The sequence below is a fragment of the Branchiostoma belcheri genome, unplaced genomic scaffold (genome assembly GCF_001625305.1).
Source record: "Branchiostoma belcheri isolate BF01 breed outbred unplaced genomic scaffold, Haploidv18h27 scaffold66, whole genome shotgun sequence".
Classification (NCBI taxonomy): domain Eukaryota; kingdom Metazoa; phylum Chordata; class Leptocardii; order Amphioxiformes; family Branchiostomatidae; genus Branchiostoma; species Branchiostoma belcheri.
In genome coordinates, this window is record NW_017804309.1 from 343,195 (window position 1) to 360,410 (window position 17,216).

The 17,216-nt window shown below is 42.5% G+C and overlaps 2 protein-coding genes and 1 long non-coding RNA gene across 4 annotated transcripts in view; 2 read left to right on the top strand and 1 right to left on the bottom strand.

The window, feature by feature from the left end:
• The window catches only part of LOC109483833 (acidic fibroblast growth factor intracellular-binding protein-like), a 4,956-nt gene extending 616 nt beyond the window's left edge, over positions 1 to 4,340 (top strand). The window contains exons 2-10 of the mRNA XM_019786986.1: positions 4 to 202; positions 704 to 830; positions 1,253 to 1,353; positions 1,619 to 1,752; positions 1,922 to 2,030; positions 2,372 to 2,441; positions 2,617 to 2,703; positions 2,834 to 2,934; positions 3,260 to 4,340. Coding sequence (XP_019642545.1) covers positions 4 to 202; positions 704 to 830; positions 1,253 to 1,353; positions 1,619 to 1,752; positions 1,922 to 2,030; positions 2,372 to 2,441; positions 2,617 to 2,703; positions 2,834 to 2,934; positions 3,260 to 3,341 — 1,010 coding nt within the window. The 3' untranslated portion in view covers positions 3,342 to 4,340. The remainder of the gene's footprint in view (positions 1 to 3; positions 203 to 703; positions 831 to 1,252; positions 1,354 to 1,618; positions 1,753 to 1,921; positions 2,031 to 2,371; positions 2,442 to 2,616; positions 2,704 to 2,833; positions 2,935 to 3,259) is intronic.
• A 1,549-nt stretch (positions 4,341 to 5,889) lies between these two features.
• On the top strand, positions 5,890 to 7,262 carry LOC109483737. The gene is made up of 2 exons (XR_002141028.1): positions 5,890 to 6,150; positions 6,628 to 7,262. It is a non-coding gene; the product is annotated as an uncharacterized LOC109483737 (long non-coding RNA).
• A 13-nt stretch (positions 7,263 to 7,275) lies between these two features.
• Positions 7,276 to 17,110, bottom strand: LOC109483728 (serologically defined colon cancer antigen 8 homolog). 2 transcript variants are annotated; one of them, XM_019786797.1, is made up of 17 exons: positions 16,920 to 17,110; positions 15,978 to 16,130; positions 15,024 to 15,097; positions 14,475 to 14,687; positions 14,119 to 14,241; positions 13,605 to 13,730; positions 13,424 to 13,488; positions 13,074 to 13,274; positions 12,593 to 12,731; positions 12,274 to 12,426; positions 11,934 to 12,068; positions 11,521 to 11,637; positions 11,072 to 11,200; positions 10,107 to 10,239; positions 9,647 to 9,764; positions 9,217 to 9,391; positions 7,276 to 8,786 (listed from the first exon to the last, which is right to left on the bottom strand). In XM_019786797.1, exons 1-17 carry the CDS (start codon positions 16,978 to 16,980, stop codon positions 8,622 to 8,624), a joined length of 2,280 nt encoding a protein of 759 aa, XP_019642356.1. In that variant the 5' UTR covers positions 16,981 to 17,110; the 3' UTR covers positions 7,276 to 8,621. The 2 variants fall into 2 exon arrangements, with proteins under 2 accessions (XP_019642356.1, XP_019642357.1); XM_019786798.1 differs by having other exon boundaries at positions 7,282 to 8,786; positions 13,605 to 13,727.
• Between the last annotated feature and the right edge of the window lie 106 nt (positions 17,111 to 17,216).

Here is a 17,216-nt window from a genome sequence, read left to right on the forward strand (position 1 = left end):
AAGTCCATGAAGCGGTGCAGGTGCGGCTGCAGAGCGGGATCCTGCAGACGACAGGCGCCTCCCCCGACGTGCTCCAGAGCGACACGCTCGACAACTACCGCACCTTCTCCCTGCTGGAGCGCTTCCTGCAGTCGCCGCCCAAACTGGCCACGCAGGTCCTGCTGCAGATTCCCGCAGCCGTGCAGAGGACGCTGATTGAGAAGTAAGACACACACACGCATGCACACACAGACACACGCACACTTAATACATGTACCTGCAGCCGTGCAGAGGACGCTGATTGAGAAGTAAGGCCTGCAGACATACAAGCACACAAGCACACAGACAGACAGACACACGCATACTTAATACATGTACCTGCAGCCATGCAGAGGACGCTGATAGAGAAGTAAGGCCTGCAGACATACAAACACACAGACAGACAGACACACGCACACTTAATACATGTACCTGCAGCTGTGCAGAGGATGTTGATAGAGAGGTAAGGCCTGCAGAATGCACAAGCACACAGACACAGACATACTACACTTAATACCTGTATCTGCAGTCAAAGAGGATGCTGCATGCTGATATACTAGTAGTTATTAAAGGCATGCAAACAGACAAATGCTCATGCACTTAGACAGACACTGAATGTTGAGCCCTACATGCTGAAATGACTGAATGACAAGACTGAAACATGTTTGTCAAACTTTGCTTGCAGGTACTATGACTTTGACAGCGAGGTAATCCGTGAAATTCTCGGCAAGAAGCTGACCAATCGGCACAGGAAGGACGTCGATGATGTCAGCGAGAGAACCAACATCCGGCTGCGCAGCTGTAGGAGACAGGTAGGGGGCGCTATTTTGTCATTGGAGTTAGAAACAACAAGTTTCCCCACTTTGAGAGGTAGTCAGAGGTCAATCTGCAATAGATTTCTGACTTTGGCATGCTTTGCATCTGTTTGCATTTCATACGTTTGTCTCGTTTATGCACATTCTTGTGGCTAGATACATGACAAAACTACCAGTGGACTAGCCGTTACTGTTGTGGCCCAAGAGCTATAGAAAGAGAGATGGGCACTGCCCCTGTTCACCAAAAGGTGTGAGAAGTATTTTAGCTCAACATACATAAAACAAACTAAAAATGCACCTCTAGAGGGACTTGGTCACTAAAACTAGTAAAAGTCAAAACTTATGCTTGGAAGTTAAAGATCCTCTTGATTGTAAGGAGGATTTTAGCAAACAAACTGTTCCTTCTGTGGTCCTTACAGTATGACAACTGCAAGAATATCTTCAAGACAGTGGAGGACATGGAGGGTTCCCTGGTCAACAACATCAGTGTCCACTTCCTGCTGCCAGAAAAACTGGCCAAGTCAGTAACATAACACTGGGCACTTTCTAACTTCAAAAGACCTCACCAATTGATTGAAATTGGATGGCTTCCAGATACATGTGTAACAAAATTAGGCTGCACTGGAATATCTGCAATGTGTTATGTTATACAAAATAAATCGATCAACTGAAGAAATTCTCTGAATAGTCATGCTGACAGCCATTCACTATCTTTCATCAGTAAATGATTTATTTTTTTCTATGTAATGCTCTACCTGAGTGCTCACATTTTATTGTCTCTGCAGGAAGTACGCAGCCATTGTGTTCTTCAGTAATAACCGGTTTGAGACGGGGAAGAAGAAGCTGCAGTATCTGTCGTTTAATGACTTTGCATACTGTGCCGACCTCATGATCCACAACTGGACGTTTGGAGCAGCCGGCAAGTTCAGCACTTTTTTGATACGTTTATGTTACATTTGCACGTAACATGTGTAACATATGCATCTGCACATAATGGAATAAAAACATTTGGCTACCAATTCTCTATTGGTTAAAGCCTTACAGCAGCAGGGAGAAGGTTAACCTTCTGTTATTCTGGCTTCCTTCAGACTCCCAGGCAGATGACATGGATGTGGAGATGGACCGGGTCTTCCTGCAGGAGCTCAGGGATCTGAAGGTGCTCACAGGAGACAAGGACGTGTACGAGAAACACCGAGGGTGAGACAGGAGCCTCCACTCAGGCCTCACAGCTATCAGCAACAAGATCTGCTCTTCTTATTTTTGCTGTTTTTGTTTCTTAACAAAATAATCCTAGTGGTTATAAGTTAAAAGTTTCACAAATGAATGAGTGCAGTCAAGTGCAACCACCCTCTACTTCTGATTTTAAACAACAGCCATGACAAGTTATTATCTGTAACAAAGTAATTTTATTTTTTAATGGGACTGAAATGTTCCAAACATGTTGATAACAAATGATATTTTGTTGAGAAGCACTGCTAATGCATTATATGTCAATTGTCCTGTGAAGTCACATGACCTGCCTGTCCCCCCCCTCCCAGCTTGGTCTGTTCCGCCCTGAGAGGCAAGATTCCAGACCCGACATATGCTGATATTGAGAGCAACTTCAAGGTCAGATGTGCTTTTTTTGTGTGATTATTGTCAAGGTCATTAATCTGTATTTTTGGTGGATACTAACAGTGGTCTTTCCCCTGCACGTGGGGAAACAACTTGTCAGTTACACTGTCAACTCTATTTCCTGAATCTTAGCTGTTCTCAGAACCCTGCCTGTTTGTTACCCCAACAGAACCTGTCAAGGTGCATCGTGAGCGTCGCCTCTGGTCTCATCCACAGCAAGGAGCTGAAGGACTTCTTTGTGGACTTGGTGGAGAAGGTGGGATCATACTAAACATCAGTAGCCTGAAATCCATCCTATTCTAGCTCTGGTTCACTCCAATGACACAGAATGATACAGATATGCTATTTTGATACAGATATGCTCTTTTGTTTATTTGTGTGTACAGTTCATCGAGCCTTGCAGAAATGCCAGGTGGAGTAAGAGGGATGTCGAGGCGTTCCTGAAGGCGTATGAGGCAGCAATCCAGCAGATTCCGCAGCTAAAACGGTGAGTGTAGCATTTTTTGTAGTCCCGTCACCTTACCTTATACCTGACATCCCCCTGTGCCTGCTGACACATGACTGTGATATACTGCGATAAAATATTTGATGTCGTTTTTTTTTGTGTGTGTGGCATTTGTGACTCTGAAAAAATTGGAAGAAGGTAATTTTGTCTACTTATGTTTTCAAAATATGTACAGAATTGAAATAGAAGTAAAACACATGAAGAACTATAAGAGATAATGAATACGTAACACCTGTCGCACCTAACAATAGGAGGCTGGCATGCATGACATAGTAGTTTTTTTCATGCCATATCATGTTCACTCCAGGTACCAACCGCACCTACTGACTGTGTGGACCCGCTACATGACAACACTCAAGAAATGTATCCTGCAGCTGTATCACTGCTGACACCTGGAACTGAAAGTCTAATGTAGGGAACATTTGATAGCTGACACCTGAAAGTTAAGATGACAGCTGGGAACTTGGAACAGCAACTATATCACAGCTGACACCTGGAACGGCAGCTATGATATAGCTGTAGCTGGAATAGCAGCGATGATATAACTTGAACTTGGAACAGAAGCTATGATATAGCTGTGACCTGGAACAGCAGCTATGATATAGCTGTACCTGGAATAGCAGCTATGATATGGCTGGCACCTGGAATAGCAGCTATGATGTAGCTGACACCTGGAACAGCAGCATTGATATAGCTGACCTGGAACAGCAGCTATGATATAGGTAGCACCTGGAATAGTAGTTGTATCATAGCTAACACCTGGAACAAAAGCTATGACACCTGTGTTTGTGCCACTATTGCACCTTTAAGTACTGTAGCATCTGTTCCAGTAGTAAGTAATTGTTACTCAAAGCTGGACAGTGTGTAAACAAGTGTGAAATGTAGCTTATCTATATGTTATGTTCCATGTGTGAATAACAGAGTGTACATACTGTGAATAGTAGAGATATAGGTATGATTTAGAAATACTTCCATCTGTACTTAACATATGGGATGAACATTCCATTTACAGTTCTTGTTGCAAGTACTCAGATGAAGAAGCCTGGTTACCATCCCAGTTAGTTTTACTGGTTGGTGAGAACACAGGAGAGGAGTGAGTGTTAAGACTAGGATTGTTACTGAAGGGGGCAATAAAGTCACAATATATGACAATGGCACAATCTACTATTATTAGCCTCCTTTTCAGGCATTCCTGGGATCAGTCTCCCTGGATCAGGGATGGCTATGTACGGTTGGCGGCGGGAGCTTCTATTACGTGCCATCTACGTTTGGTCAGAAAATACCCCCCCCCAAAAAAAAAAAACGCCGATCCCAGAATTGAAAAGGAGGCTAACAATCTATGTGTATCTGAATTCTGAATAAACTGTCACAACAACAATTCAAGGTTGTTTCATCATTCTATCTTCCGATTTTGTGTCAGTTAATTGTTGTCATTTATAGTTATTTACCATTGGTTTCTTGTTGAAAACACAGTACTCAATATGAATATAGAAACTCCAAGCGAAAAATGCGAAATTATCATGCCTTTTGTGTACTTGTGAGCCATTGACCGACCATAACCGGGCAAGCTTGAAATCTTTGTAGACGCCCATCATTGGACAAAACAGTGGAAACCTCTACGACTTGTCAGCCACTGACCTACAATAACCGGGCAAGTGCAGTAGACTTTACATACGTCAACCCGTGGAGCCGCCCAACGTCGAACAAAAATATGTAATTAACCATGGAAAATTCCATTTATGTCAGCCCAGCTATAATGAAGTGTGTGATACTAATTCATCATACTGGTATCATTTTTAATTGTTACATTTTATGAACCTATTACAACATAAAGGCATTTGTACAATTTCATTTTTTACACTTTGACACCATAGTTCACTGCAATGTTTATGTTCGCATCACGTTAGTCACTAGACTAGTGCTAACATTCTGCAATTCTATTCTATCTACAACACCAGGTTATTTTATTTTATTCGTTATCTTCGAATTTTTGTCGTAGCTAATATGCTGAAATAAACCGACGTCACATTTGATATGGGCTGTGCTTGCGACGTGCATGACATAAAGACTTGATTTGTAAAACGAAGCAATATCGAAACTAAATGATTTGGCTATAAAGACTAGTAACTAGTAACCAGTTCTATTAAACTTGTACGTAGTACATGGTTTCTGTAATTGACTGTTGAAGTACAATGCACATGTACTCGTCAGTCATTGACCGACCGTAACCGGACAATTCGAACTTTTTTCGAGTCGTCAGCATTTGACAAGTCAGTGGAAAGTTCCATGACTTGAGTTCACAGCGTCTGACCGACAATAACCGGACAACTTGTATCAGTGGACCGCATGAGTCACACAGAATGAACTATCAAAGGTGTACATACCCCCAGGCGGCTTCTTGCGTTCAATGGCTTAAGTGAAGTGTGTGATTTCGACCTAGCAGGCGAATACCATCATCATAACCTGTTAACTCATCGAGAATATGGAGCGTCAACGGCGCACAACTGTCATAATTCCACCACATTTCGATTTTATAAAAGCTGACGTTACGTTTTATTCGCCTAATGCAACCCCATGAAAATTTAACAATGGAATCCACTCTGTTTCTGTACGCCATGTTTCGTCACCTTCCTCTTGTAGCACTGCTGTCACTAGATCTAAAGTGACGCTTCACAGTCAGTGTGATCCTTTCAAAACTACCTGGCATAGTAGAGTTCGCTAGGTACAGTATTTTGGAAGCACAGAAACTCAACAAGAAACATAATATCAGCTTATATATTTGAAAGGATTGATGAAATATGTCGCTTCAAAGTATTGTGCCTCAATCCAGAGTGCAGGTACACATTGACGTCATAAGGTAATTGCGGTAGGGTTCATTGCCCGGGCGCGCGGAAGGGGTTGGGCAAAGCGTCGCAACTTTGGGCCATATTTAGAACATAATTACAGTGACTTCATTCACCGAACAAAAACATATCTGCATATGATTAGAGATAAAAATATCTAAGAAGAATATAAAAGGGCCAACCTGACGATACATTTCTCAGAGGAACTTTCGCAAAGCGACAACCAACTGCTACAAGACATCGCCAAGTTCCGCCACAGCCATAGGACCGAAGAAGAATCGACGAGCCAACAACACTTCGCTAAAACTTAGTCGAAGACTCCTCCAAAAGCGTTGAACAGCTGCAGCAAGTAAAGGTATGCTAAAGTGGAACCGTTTGCTATGTCAGGAAAATCTCAGCGAAAATATGCTACCAAACGTCAAGAGTCGGATACTGGAGGTGTAGTTTACATTAGAGAATTTTGACTTATTCGAGAAACAGAGGCCGCACTCGGTACAATTTAGCAGTGACTCGATTCAATTTGGATGTATTTGATGTGTTTTCGAGATGTACAGTATAAAAAAAAGTGTTTTGTTGTCGGCTCGGTAAAATTCTGGCTTTGTGCGGGCAAGTTTATAGCAAACAGCCTGAAGCAAAACATTTGACGGGGGGGTCTGGTCGGATTGTCCTCGATAATTATCAGCAATTGCATTTTGTAAAATAAAGCCAGTTGCATGACAAAACTTAACACCACAGGAGTTCTTAAAAAGTGAAATACGGCACTGGTATCTAAAAAGAATGATAACTAGCTTACGTTAACCAACAAGTAACACTGAAAATGTCACTTTTTCAGGTACAACATGTCAAGGCAACAACAACAAGTACTACATGTCACACAAGCGCCTGTGGGTGACAGGGGTACCCACAACCCGGCTATGATCATGGATAACAGCGATACCAGGGTTGCCGGCTACCCTCCGCCATATCCCACCCAACAACAGCCGTATCCCACCCAGAAAACTCCATATCCAACCCAGCAATCGCCAGGCACATTTGCGGTCTACCAGCCCGGTCAACAACACCCAGTCGGCAGCGCAGCAGCTGTGGAGGCGGGGGTGGCTCCAGGACCGGTCATGCAGGAAGAACGCCCTGGAGGATGTACCCAAAAAAAAGTTGCAGCCGCAGTAGGCGCACTGGTACTTGGCATTGCTATCGGAGTATTGGCGAATATAAATAGGATCATAAATTTAACATAAAGACATATGGCTAAAGGGCCTCATTGTCGCATGAGTTACAAATCGGTGGGTCACTCTTCTGTGCGGAGTGCTTTTCACATTTTTGGATCATTTTATCTAGTCAAAACTACCTACAGTGAAGGAAGTAGTCACAGTAGAGAGGAAGCCACTCGAGACCAGATTCTTAAATTAATGCTTGGGTCAAAGGGAAAATTATTCTGTTGAGAGCTTTAGGGACTACCAAAAGTGGCTACAATGTTTTAATCTGTATTAATAATGCAGAGGTGGTCAGAGCTTGATTGTACATGTGTACCATGGATGCCAAAGTATCCTGTGTCCTACCAGAACTAGCAGCATGATAAAATTCAAGCTACTTTTGAGGGTCAGCTGCCATGGCTTTAATGCTCAGATATGATCTATAGCAATTCTCATCATGCTGAATATAGTTGTGCTGATAGATGAAAAACTTAAGTGCTTATTGAACAATATGTGAGCTATGTACTTGCTAAGGCCAGATTTTACATTTTTTATGTATAAAATCCTAGAAAACTTAAAAGAAGAAATCCTAACTGACCTTTTTACTTTCTACTGCAAACTATATATTTATGTACAGTTAAGAATTAGTGCTCAGGCATCGTGTAAAGATCCTGCTTTTAATGACAGCTCTTTAACATACAAGTATGGTGTTCTAATCTATAATTTTGAAGAATGCTTTTTATTAGGTTAAATGTCTGTTCCTAAAAATATTTACTATTTTCATATCAAAGTTACTCTATACAAATATACAAATGAGAAAATAAATAACACCAAAATGAAAAACGATTTCTGCCTGGTCCAATACTTTCATCTTGTGATAACCGATACATTATTTTGAATAGATATCAGGACGTAGATTTAGAAGATCTCCTGTATTTCCTCAAAATAGTCATGGCCAACACTGTTAGGGTCTTTGCTATACATTGTACAATGTGTCCACAAACTAGTCAAAGTGATCCTTAGAAACAAGCTATTTTACATACATGTATTATCAATTGACTTCCTTGGTCCAAAACAAAGTTAACCCAAGCCTACAGAGTCTGCATCAAATACAATTCTTGCATCTCATCCAAAGCTGTTATGGAAAATCTTATTTGGAACAAGTTACAGCACTGGGTGCACAAAACAACTTGCATCACATTGACTTAGTTACTAGTAATATACATTTCACAAAGAACAGACATTGAACATGAACATATACATATAATTGTAAACAGCACATTTGGCTTCAGATAATTTTACTACTACATGTAATACTCTTTTTCACTGTAACTACAAAGATATGGCCATTTTATGCCTACTGTTAACATTGACACTTGCAACTTGAGGTCCTGATGTTGTTGTTTTTCACTAGCCCTGGTCAAACGAGGCAGAGACAGACTTGCTTTGAGAGTAGCCTGACTAAATTGTGCTCTAAGTGGTCTGCCTGACTAACCAGGGTAACTCAAGGAGAGGAGATGCCCATTAGGCACTGGTTGCAAAAGATTGTGTAATACAGGATTCTTTGCGAGTAGGTCAAAGACAAACATAGACAGACACAGTGAGACAGATACACCAGCAACTAGCTACATCAGTGTCACAAATCCACCAGACCATTGTCAATGCTTAAGGAGGGTCTTTGACGACTTGTGCCCATGAAAGAGTCGGGGTTGGTCATCTGGCTGCGGAGGAACTCCACCTCCTGGCACAGCGACTGCCGGTCCTGCATCAGGCCGTTCTGCTTAGTCAGCAGCTCCAGCACCTGAGGTATATAAAAATTGCTGTTTATGTTATAAGGTTGCATAATTGCAGTATCCCATTATGCAAGTAGCCTTGAGAAGAATCCAGAGATTATTTATTAGCACGTCAAATTACAATTCTTTTGGCTTCATGGCACCTGAAAGAAACAAGGAGGGAACAACAGATGAAGCATCATACAGGAAATGACAATATTGGCTTCAAGCTTGCAACTAAGCTGGCAAGCCTCTGGATAGATATATAACTTCAAACACTGTGCTCTGCTCACAGATGTCAGATGGTTAAAAGGAACGACAGTTTAAATGGTCTTGTACTGTGATCCAAACCCCATTCTCTTGACACCTCCATACAATATATGTAAACCCTCTTCAATTATTTTTGTACAACTGAACTGAATGCATGATGTAAGCTGTAATACAGTAAGGTAGCTGCACCTGCTGTGCACTGTTCTGTGCATGCTGGTCCATCTGTTTCAGCCGTGTCTTCATGCGCTGGTGCAGACGGCCGTGTTCCACACACTGCTGCTCCAGACTCTTCTCCCGCTCACCCACCTTCCCCAGCCGCGAGGACAGCTCCTCGTTTAGCTGAGACAGCCGCCCAACATCAGACCTGGACAGAAGGAAAGATCTTTACTTACCTAAAACAAGTGTCAGTCACATACAGTAAGGGAATCATCACTACATAGCTTTAAAAAGTCTGGAGTAAAGGATAATGCAGAATTAGGAGTGACAGGTCATTCAATGTAATATAAGCAGCCACTACCATACCATGCCTGCAAATCTGGTGTGATACACAGAAGGGCAGTCATAAGGACCATACAATACAGAGCCCAGTGCATTGACGGACAAATCTGTGGTTACCCACCTATACCTGTCGCCGAGATCCTCCAGTTTGGTGGTGAGGTCTCTACACTCCTCCCTGAGGCGGGAGATCAGATCCTTCTGGGTGGTCACCAGAGTGTCCAGGTCTACTGAGGACTGGGCTGGGGGGCAACAGTCAACATATGAATATAAATTTAAAATGCACCAACAAGTCCACCTCTACCAAAGCGTAATTGTAAGTTTAAGATGCACTGGAATACAGTCAAACCTCTACATAAGGACCACTTGGTCAATGTGATCACTTTTTGGTAGTCTCTTACATGTGGATGAGTTTTCCCATTGGCACAAGCATTATAAATCCTGTTCTAAGCTATCCACATAGACCAGAATTTTTTATGCCTGTGAAAAATCTCAGGCAACACAACCTCCTCTCTGCTACCTAAGTCTGTAACCAGTATATATATCTGGTACCAAAAGGCTACTTCAGTATAGGGAAGGTTCACCTTGTTGCCTCTCCTTTTGTTCCATCTCAGCTATGAGCTGCTTTTCTCTCCTCTGAGCATGCTCAATGGCTTCCTTCAGGTCATCACTGCGGCCCCGTTCTATGCTCTCCTTCTCCATGCGAGCGAGGTTTGCCTGGAAAAATTGTACCACAAATTGTACCTGTACCTGGAGGTAATGATTTTTGGAGTGTATATAAATGTCTGCACAACTTTCCAGTGCTTGTAAAGGGGACATTGTTGGTGCGATTGTTCATGACTCTTGTAGCAAGTGTGCTGCTGTGCTTACTGCCATGTGAGAGTAGAGTGCAAGACTATCAGATACATTTATGTACAGGTGCAGTAGGATGTACAGTCAAACCTGTACTACTGACCACCTCAGACCAACTGGCAGTTTTGGCAGATTTTGTTGGTCCCATAGGTTTTCTTCCCATTGAGAATCCTGTTTGTGGTGGCCACTTTCCTACTGTGACCAAGTCCCCCAAGTGGTCAATAAGGACAGGTTTGACTGTATTGGATAAGCAGCTGTATTATACACCCCTAATAAAGTCTGTATGAACCTGGTTCTGCTGGCCTTCCTTTACCACATGAGGCCCCTTGTCCCTAGGGCTAGGGGTCTGAACCATGGGGAGAAAAGGGAGCATGGAGGGGAAAACACACATACACATTGTGAGAATTTTTCAACAAAACCTCACTTGACAAATAACCGATCACAGGATTTTTATTTTTCCAATAAACTGGCTTAGTTTTGGGGCAGAGACTGACAGTCTATTCCAAACTGCAAATGTAGTTCTTTTTAGACTTTCCCTTGTTTTCATCATTCCCGGTACTAATACATGTAGTATGAAATATTGTAGAAAAATATACAACTTGATATGTTCCACGAGGATGGTGGTCACTCAGGTCTTTTACCAATGACCAGTAATTCACACAACACGACAAATCTCAAGATTGCATATAAGACTGACCTCTCTCTGCAGGGCATTCATGGCCTCTGTCAGGTGCACCCCCTCCTCCCTGCTGTCCATGGCCTCCTTCTCAGCCTGCCGCAGTCTCCGCCGCAGCTCGGTTACCTCGTCTGACAGCCGGGAGTGCTCCTGGACAAAAACACCACAGTAACAGGCTGTGGAACTGAGCTAATGCATGTACATGTAGTAATACTTTTTTTGCTGTGACTATCAGCCAATCAGTTGTCTTCAGTTCTTGCTACCTACATACGTACAACAGGATGATTTGAGCTTCTTGTGAATAGACAAAGGTTCAGAGAATGTACCATGTGATGAAGTAAATTATTTACATGTACTAAATACTGCTTTGGCTATACAGCCATAAGTATCCTTCCAACAGATCAGTTCAGTTAAGTATGGTGCAACTTCCCAATGTTGCAGATGTTCAAAGTCATGAAATCCAGTCTAACCTGATCCCAGTCTTTTCTCTCCCTCTCCAGCTTCTGCTTGAGTCTGGTCATCTCCTGTTCTGCCTCGTGTTTGGACCTCACAGCCCTGGACAGGTCACTCTGTACCCCATCTGACATCTGGGGATGGCAACATTTGATGTGAGTCAACCACTTTTCTGCTCAATACAGACAACATGCTCTGTCAATGAAGCTCTTCCAGACATATGGTTCCTACACCAGGGAGGTACAAACTTAATACAACTCTTATCTGCCTAAAGAGACCTTCAGGCTATTTTGCTATAAATTCTGAACCCAACAGAAATTACAGGTTGATATACATGGAAGGTAATGGAAGGAATGCAAGTTAAGTAACACTCTGCTGGTTAAACATAACAGTCAAAGAAGTGGTGTCTAAGAGCCATGGAATTCCAGACCGTGTCCACATCCATTCCCTGTGCAGAGAGGTGTCCTTTAGTCTCGTCCAGCTCAGACTGCAGAGAAGCCTTGTCCCTGGCAGCCTGGTCCAACTCAGCCTGCAGGGCAAGCTGAGACTTCTCCAGGGAGGACATCTGTTAACAAGGCAATCAAAAACAGACTTAACTGTCTTGTTTGTAAAAGCCCTCTGGTAGAAGAAATTGCAACGCACATACACATGCCATAAGTAAAACAAAAAGAAACTCTCAGGACCACAACTATTGGTAGACTTTCATCTTAAGTTGTTCAGGAGTCAGGACATACAAAAAACAAACTCCAAGGCTCGGAAGATATACTGACCTTGTTTTTCAGCTGTTCCACTTGCTGCTGGTACTCCCTCTGGACTGCCTCTCTCTCTCCCTTCACCCTCCTGTTTGTGTCATTGATGATGTCTTCTAGCCTCTTCCTTTGATTGGCCAACTCCTCAGTCACCTGTGCTCTCTGCACCAGAGCCTAGAGAGATCATGAGATATAGGGAGTTGAAGTTAACAAAGTATAATCACACATTACCAATTACACAACACGTACAAAGTACAAAGTGTGTACAACACAACACAACACAACACAACACAACACACAACGCAATGTATACAAAGTAAAGTGAAGTAATTAGTTTCACCTCAGTCTTCTCCAGATGCGCCTGCTCCACGAGTGCAACACTCTGCTTCACCTGCTCGTAAGCCTCGTCCTCTCTCTGCTTCATCTCGGACAGCAGCGAGCGTGTCTGGGACAGGGCGTCCATCAACTCATCCCTCTCTCTAACATAGCAACAAGGGGGAATGGCACTGATTATGGTGTTCTAAGGTTTTTCTCTGTAAATCAATTGAGAAACCAACCTAGGAATTGATTGGTTATGATTTCAATCACGTTACCTGTATCTTGTAATTTATTTTGTCTGAAACAGACCTCTTCTCTAATGATCTCAATGAAGAGTAGCCAGCAGACCAATTTGAGTATTCCATGAATAAACAAAGGCTAAAACAAAAAACAACAAAGCAATCCACTGGTACTCTATCTGGTTACCATCTGCAGGTTCCTACCACCTGTCTTCTCCCTCCCACACCTGTCCTTACTATACAACACATCCTTCAGGTGTTTACCTGGTTACCCTCTGCAGGTTCTGCTCCAGAGTTCCCACCTGTGTACCAGACAGCACGGCCTCCTGTTGTGCACACCTGATGCACACCCCTCCCACCTGTCTGGTCTCCCCAACACCTGGACCCAGCAGGCCCAGGGACTCCTGCTGTCTGACCTTGCCCTGAAGGGCGTCACATTCCTCCTCTTTCCTGCCAAGTTCTGACCTGGGAACACAGGAACACAACGTACATCTACTGTTGCAGTGTAGACAATTTGAAATGAACAACAATGCTTTTGCAGCTTTGACTTTGAGGAAAAAAAAAAAGCAAAGCAGCATATCAGATAACATACATACAGATGTGAAGATACTTACTTTGTAGCTTTTAGCTGAGCTTCTAGTTGCCCTGTCTTGGCTGTATACAGGGCTTTAAGCCTCTCCTGAAACAGTAAATAAAAATTAAATAAATATAACATAAAACAGTTACATGTATCAGCAAAATTGCATATCAGGCAGGATAATCTTGTGGTTTATACAACTGAAACACAAATCTCACCAGTTCTTTTTGCCATTTCTGGAACAAGTCCTTGTCCTTCATCTCTCCTGCCCTAGCCAGGTTCTCTGCTCCTGGTACTGTACTGTCCACACCAATGTTTGTGGCAGGTACATTCTCCTGGGTCTGCTGAGACAGAACATCCAAAGAAAAAATAGACTTGTATTTAAAAAAAAAACTTCCAAAAGACTGGTTGTATACTGAAATCTCACAAAGACCTAGACTAGGTTTTCTGGTTCCTATTTGTGCATTGGGCAGCCATATCCATCTGTCCACGAGTCTCACTTATTTCTCCTGTTCCTCCCAAAATGAACATCACACAATCCCTTTCAGATACAAAAAATAAAATATTTCCTGATGACGTATTTCTAGGATTTGAAGAGTATTGAACAACATGGCTGTTGAATACATTCACTAATTGTAACACATCAAACAATGTACATCACACGGTGAAGAAAGCCATGCTCTATGCATGTAGCACTAATCAAAAGTGATTGCTGCTTGCAACAAAACACACCTGTGGGATTCCCAGCTCCTCATCAAGGGTGGCAGCCACGTGCCGAGCCTTCAGACTCTCATGCAGTTTCTGGTTCTCATCTACGACTTCTTTCACTCTGCCCTTCAGCAGTGACAGTTCCTCCTGGAGAGGAGTGATTTCTGAATCAGTCATCAATTGTGGCTTCTCAACAGAAAAATGTGTCATTGTGCAAAGTGCATCTACATATTCTGAATGTTGGATGAGATCTCAGTGCACAGGATTATCAACGTTCCAGTTTTTCCACATGCTGGAATGTGGTTTCCTACCTCATGTTAATCCTCAGTTGAAGATGACTGCAACTTTCTGCAGCAGCACTTTATGTTCACTACTCCTACCTTCACATATCTGTTCTCTGCCTCCAGCTGCTGGATGTAGCTGTCCTGGGTGGTCAGGAGTGGGACCAGCTCCTCTGCAGGGGGAAGGTCATGACCTCTGTCCCCCAGGTGCTTGATGGGAGAAACTGGGACAAAGTGAGGATCCCCAAACTTGTCAGGGGATGCTGGGAACAGGGGCTGTCTGGATGGTGATCTTCCTCTTCCAGGAGAAGTCTAGGGAAAATATACAGATACAGAGATCAAAATAACAGTTAAGTAATTACTTAGTGAATGAACATACATGTATTTGATTGTTATTGATAATCTGAAAACAAAGGAGCCAAAAAGGAATGCACAGTAAAAGCAATAAAATTATTCCAATCTGGTCAATGACCCAGCATATCATCTGGACCGAAGAATGTTTACCAGAGGATCATGTGTCAGAAGTAGACTAAGGCATGCAAGAACATTTCCATTGTGTACTTGTAAATGAATATTAAATGGAAAGAAAAATTGCAATTCCAGATCACTTCATGAATTCTTCGCATATGCACTGCTCTGAACACTTACCGGTGGTTTGGAACCTGTCCTACTTCTTGATGGGCTTCCTGAGGGTTTCTGCAAAAGGTTTCGCAGTCGGTCCACTAGACATGAGTAAAAAAGTAGAGGAGAGTTATGCAGGTAAAAGAATGCAACATGGATGTACTTTTAAAAAAGGGTACGGGTGACCTGGTGTGCTGTAGCAAAGCGGCACTGCACTACTAGCTACTGGAAAAATCTCAATTGAGGATGACAAGTGAACAAGATTACTTAGATGTAGACCTGCAAATCTCTACTGTTTGACTGACGTCGTGTGTGAAATTGAAGCATGTGTCACTGGTTTGCAAGCAAAATGAGTTGGATTGACTAGTTGACAACATTTGTGGTGTTAAGTGTATATACATCTCTGTCCTACACTGTGGGTCATATATTTAATTTATAAGCAGTGCCTAGTCGAAGCTTAAATGGAATGAATTATCCCACTACTTACAGGGAGGTTTCCCATGACCATTACCTCATGAAAGGGAGAAAAAATGAAATGAGAAGTTGTTAATCATGTAATGTTACTGGTATGCCAAAAAAAAGTAAGTATCTCATGATAGCTGAAATAGAACAATCATTAATGTTCTGTCTCCCAAGAGATATGCAACATAATATAGGACAAGGTGGTGATGCAAATGATATCATTTTCGTAACTAGCATGGCCCTGGGTGAAATTTTATTTTTTAGTGACATAACATTTAAGAATCAGTACCATTAAGTCTAAACAGCAGCTTTGATGTACATGTAGAGGTTGTTCCAATGAATATTTTATCAGATGAGCAACATGTTTTTTCTCGTCTTCATTTCTGGCAAATTGGAGTTCAGGTGATGCAAAAGGACTAAGGTACCATAAAAAATGCACAGTACTCTGTACTGATTTCTGACAGTGACAATAATCGACCATTAATTTATCCAAAGAAGCGATGTTTGGTATATTCCTACCTGCGGTCTGATAGACCTGTTCCTGCTTGGCTAAAGCCTCTGGGGATATGTCTGTATGGGCTGGGCCTGCACCACTTCTGGGAGGGGAGGTCTGGCCTGGGTAGGGCGCACTGAGGGCGTGATGTAGCTCATTGTGGGTCTCACTGGCACGATCTACAAAACAAAAAGATATAATTTAAAGGTAAGATCTTCTATGTGCATGTTATTTCTAAACACACTCAATATACAATATAAATTGCACAGGAATCATGACATGCATTGTCTAAGCTTAGGCGTCAGTAATGACAACATCATGTTTTCTAATCATTGGGAGAAATGATAAAATCTGTCTATTGTAAATCACAGGTCAGCAACTGTGTTACCTCACCAGGGGTTGGTGATTTTGTCCTGGTGGGAGACAATTTTCTCTTAATTGTAGACATGATTTTCTTCATCTTTGCCATAGCAGCATGCGGCTTATCTATCTATACATTGCTAACTCGCGAAATTATGGGGCGTGTCATCACAGAAAAATCCAGTTGAGTCAGACTGTGGCCAACTTTGGGGTGATCGACTGTAGAAAAGCCGCGTAGATTATTAACGGTAAGGAGAAACAACAAACAACAAATGGGCGTGAACATAATGAAGCAACCACAAAAGAATAGGTGTCAAGTTCACTGGAAGGACAATAGAAGCTGAAGTAGGCCGATCCGTTCTTTTCTTCTTTTGATGAATGAAACTGAGTAGCTTTGTTCAAGTACCGAATCAGTAGTAACAGATCCGCTTGATACCTTAGAAAGTTGAGAGGTGTATACAGATGTGCTCAGTCGGTTCTATGACAAAAGCAAGCCACGCTCTGGAGGTGATAACAAAAGGGTTTAAAATTTAATGAAGTTAGCTTTTTGTGTGCTGTGACGATGGGAGGGGGGCAAGGACACTTCAGTTCCAGTGCGTAGAACTCACCTCGTACAGCTCTCTGGTACTCCACAAGGGAGTCACTGACATCTCCGTCATATGCCTGCATTGCTAGCTAAGTACAGAATACATGGCCAAAGCGGAAAGCTGAACGTTAGCCTACAAATTGGACACAGAAAGAGAAAATTTGAACGGAACAGACACTTCCGGATTGTGTTGCATTTCCCGCGCAGGTCTTCTGCGCATAACACGAATCAAATGGACCAATCATAGAACAGTAATGGCAACTAGCGGTACACCGCAGAAAAGTGTCACAAAATTGTAAAAAATTACCATATTATTCCG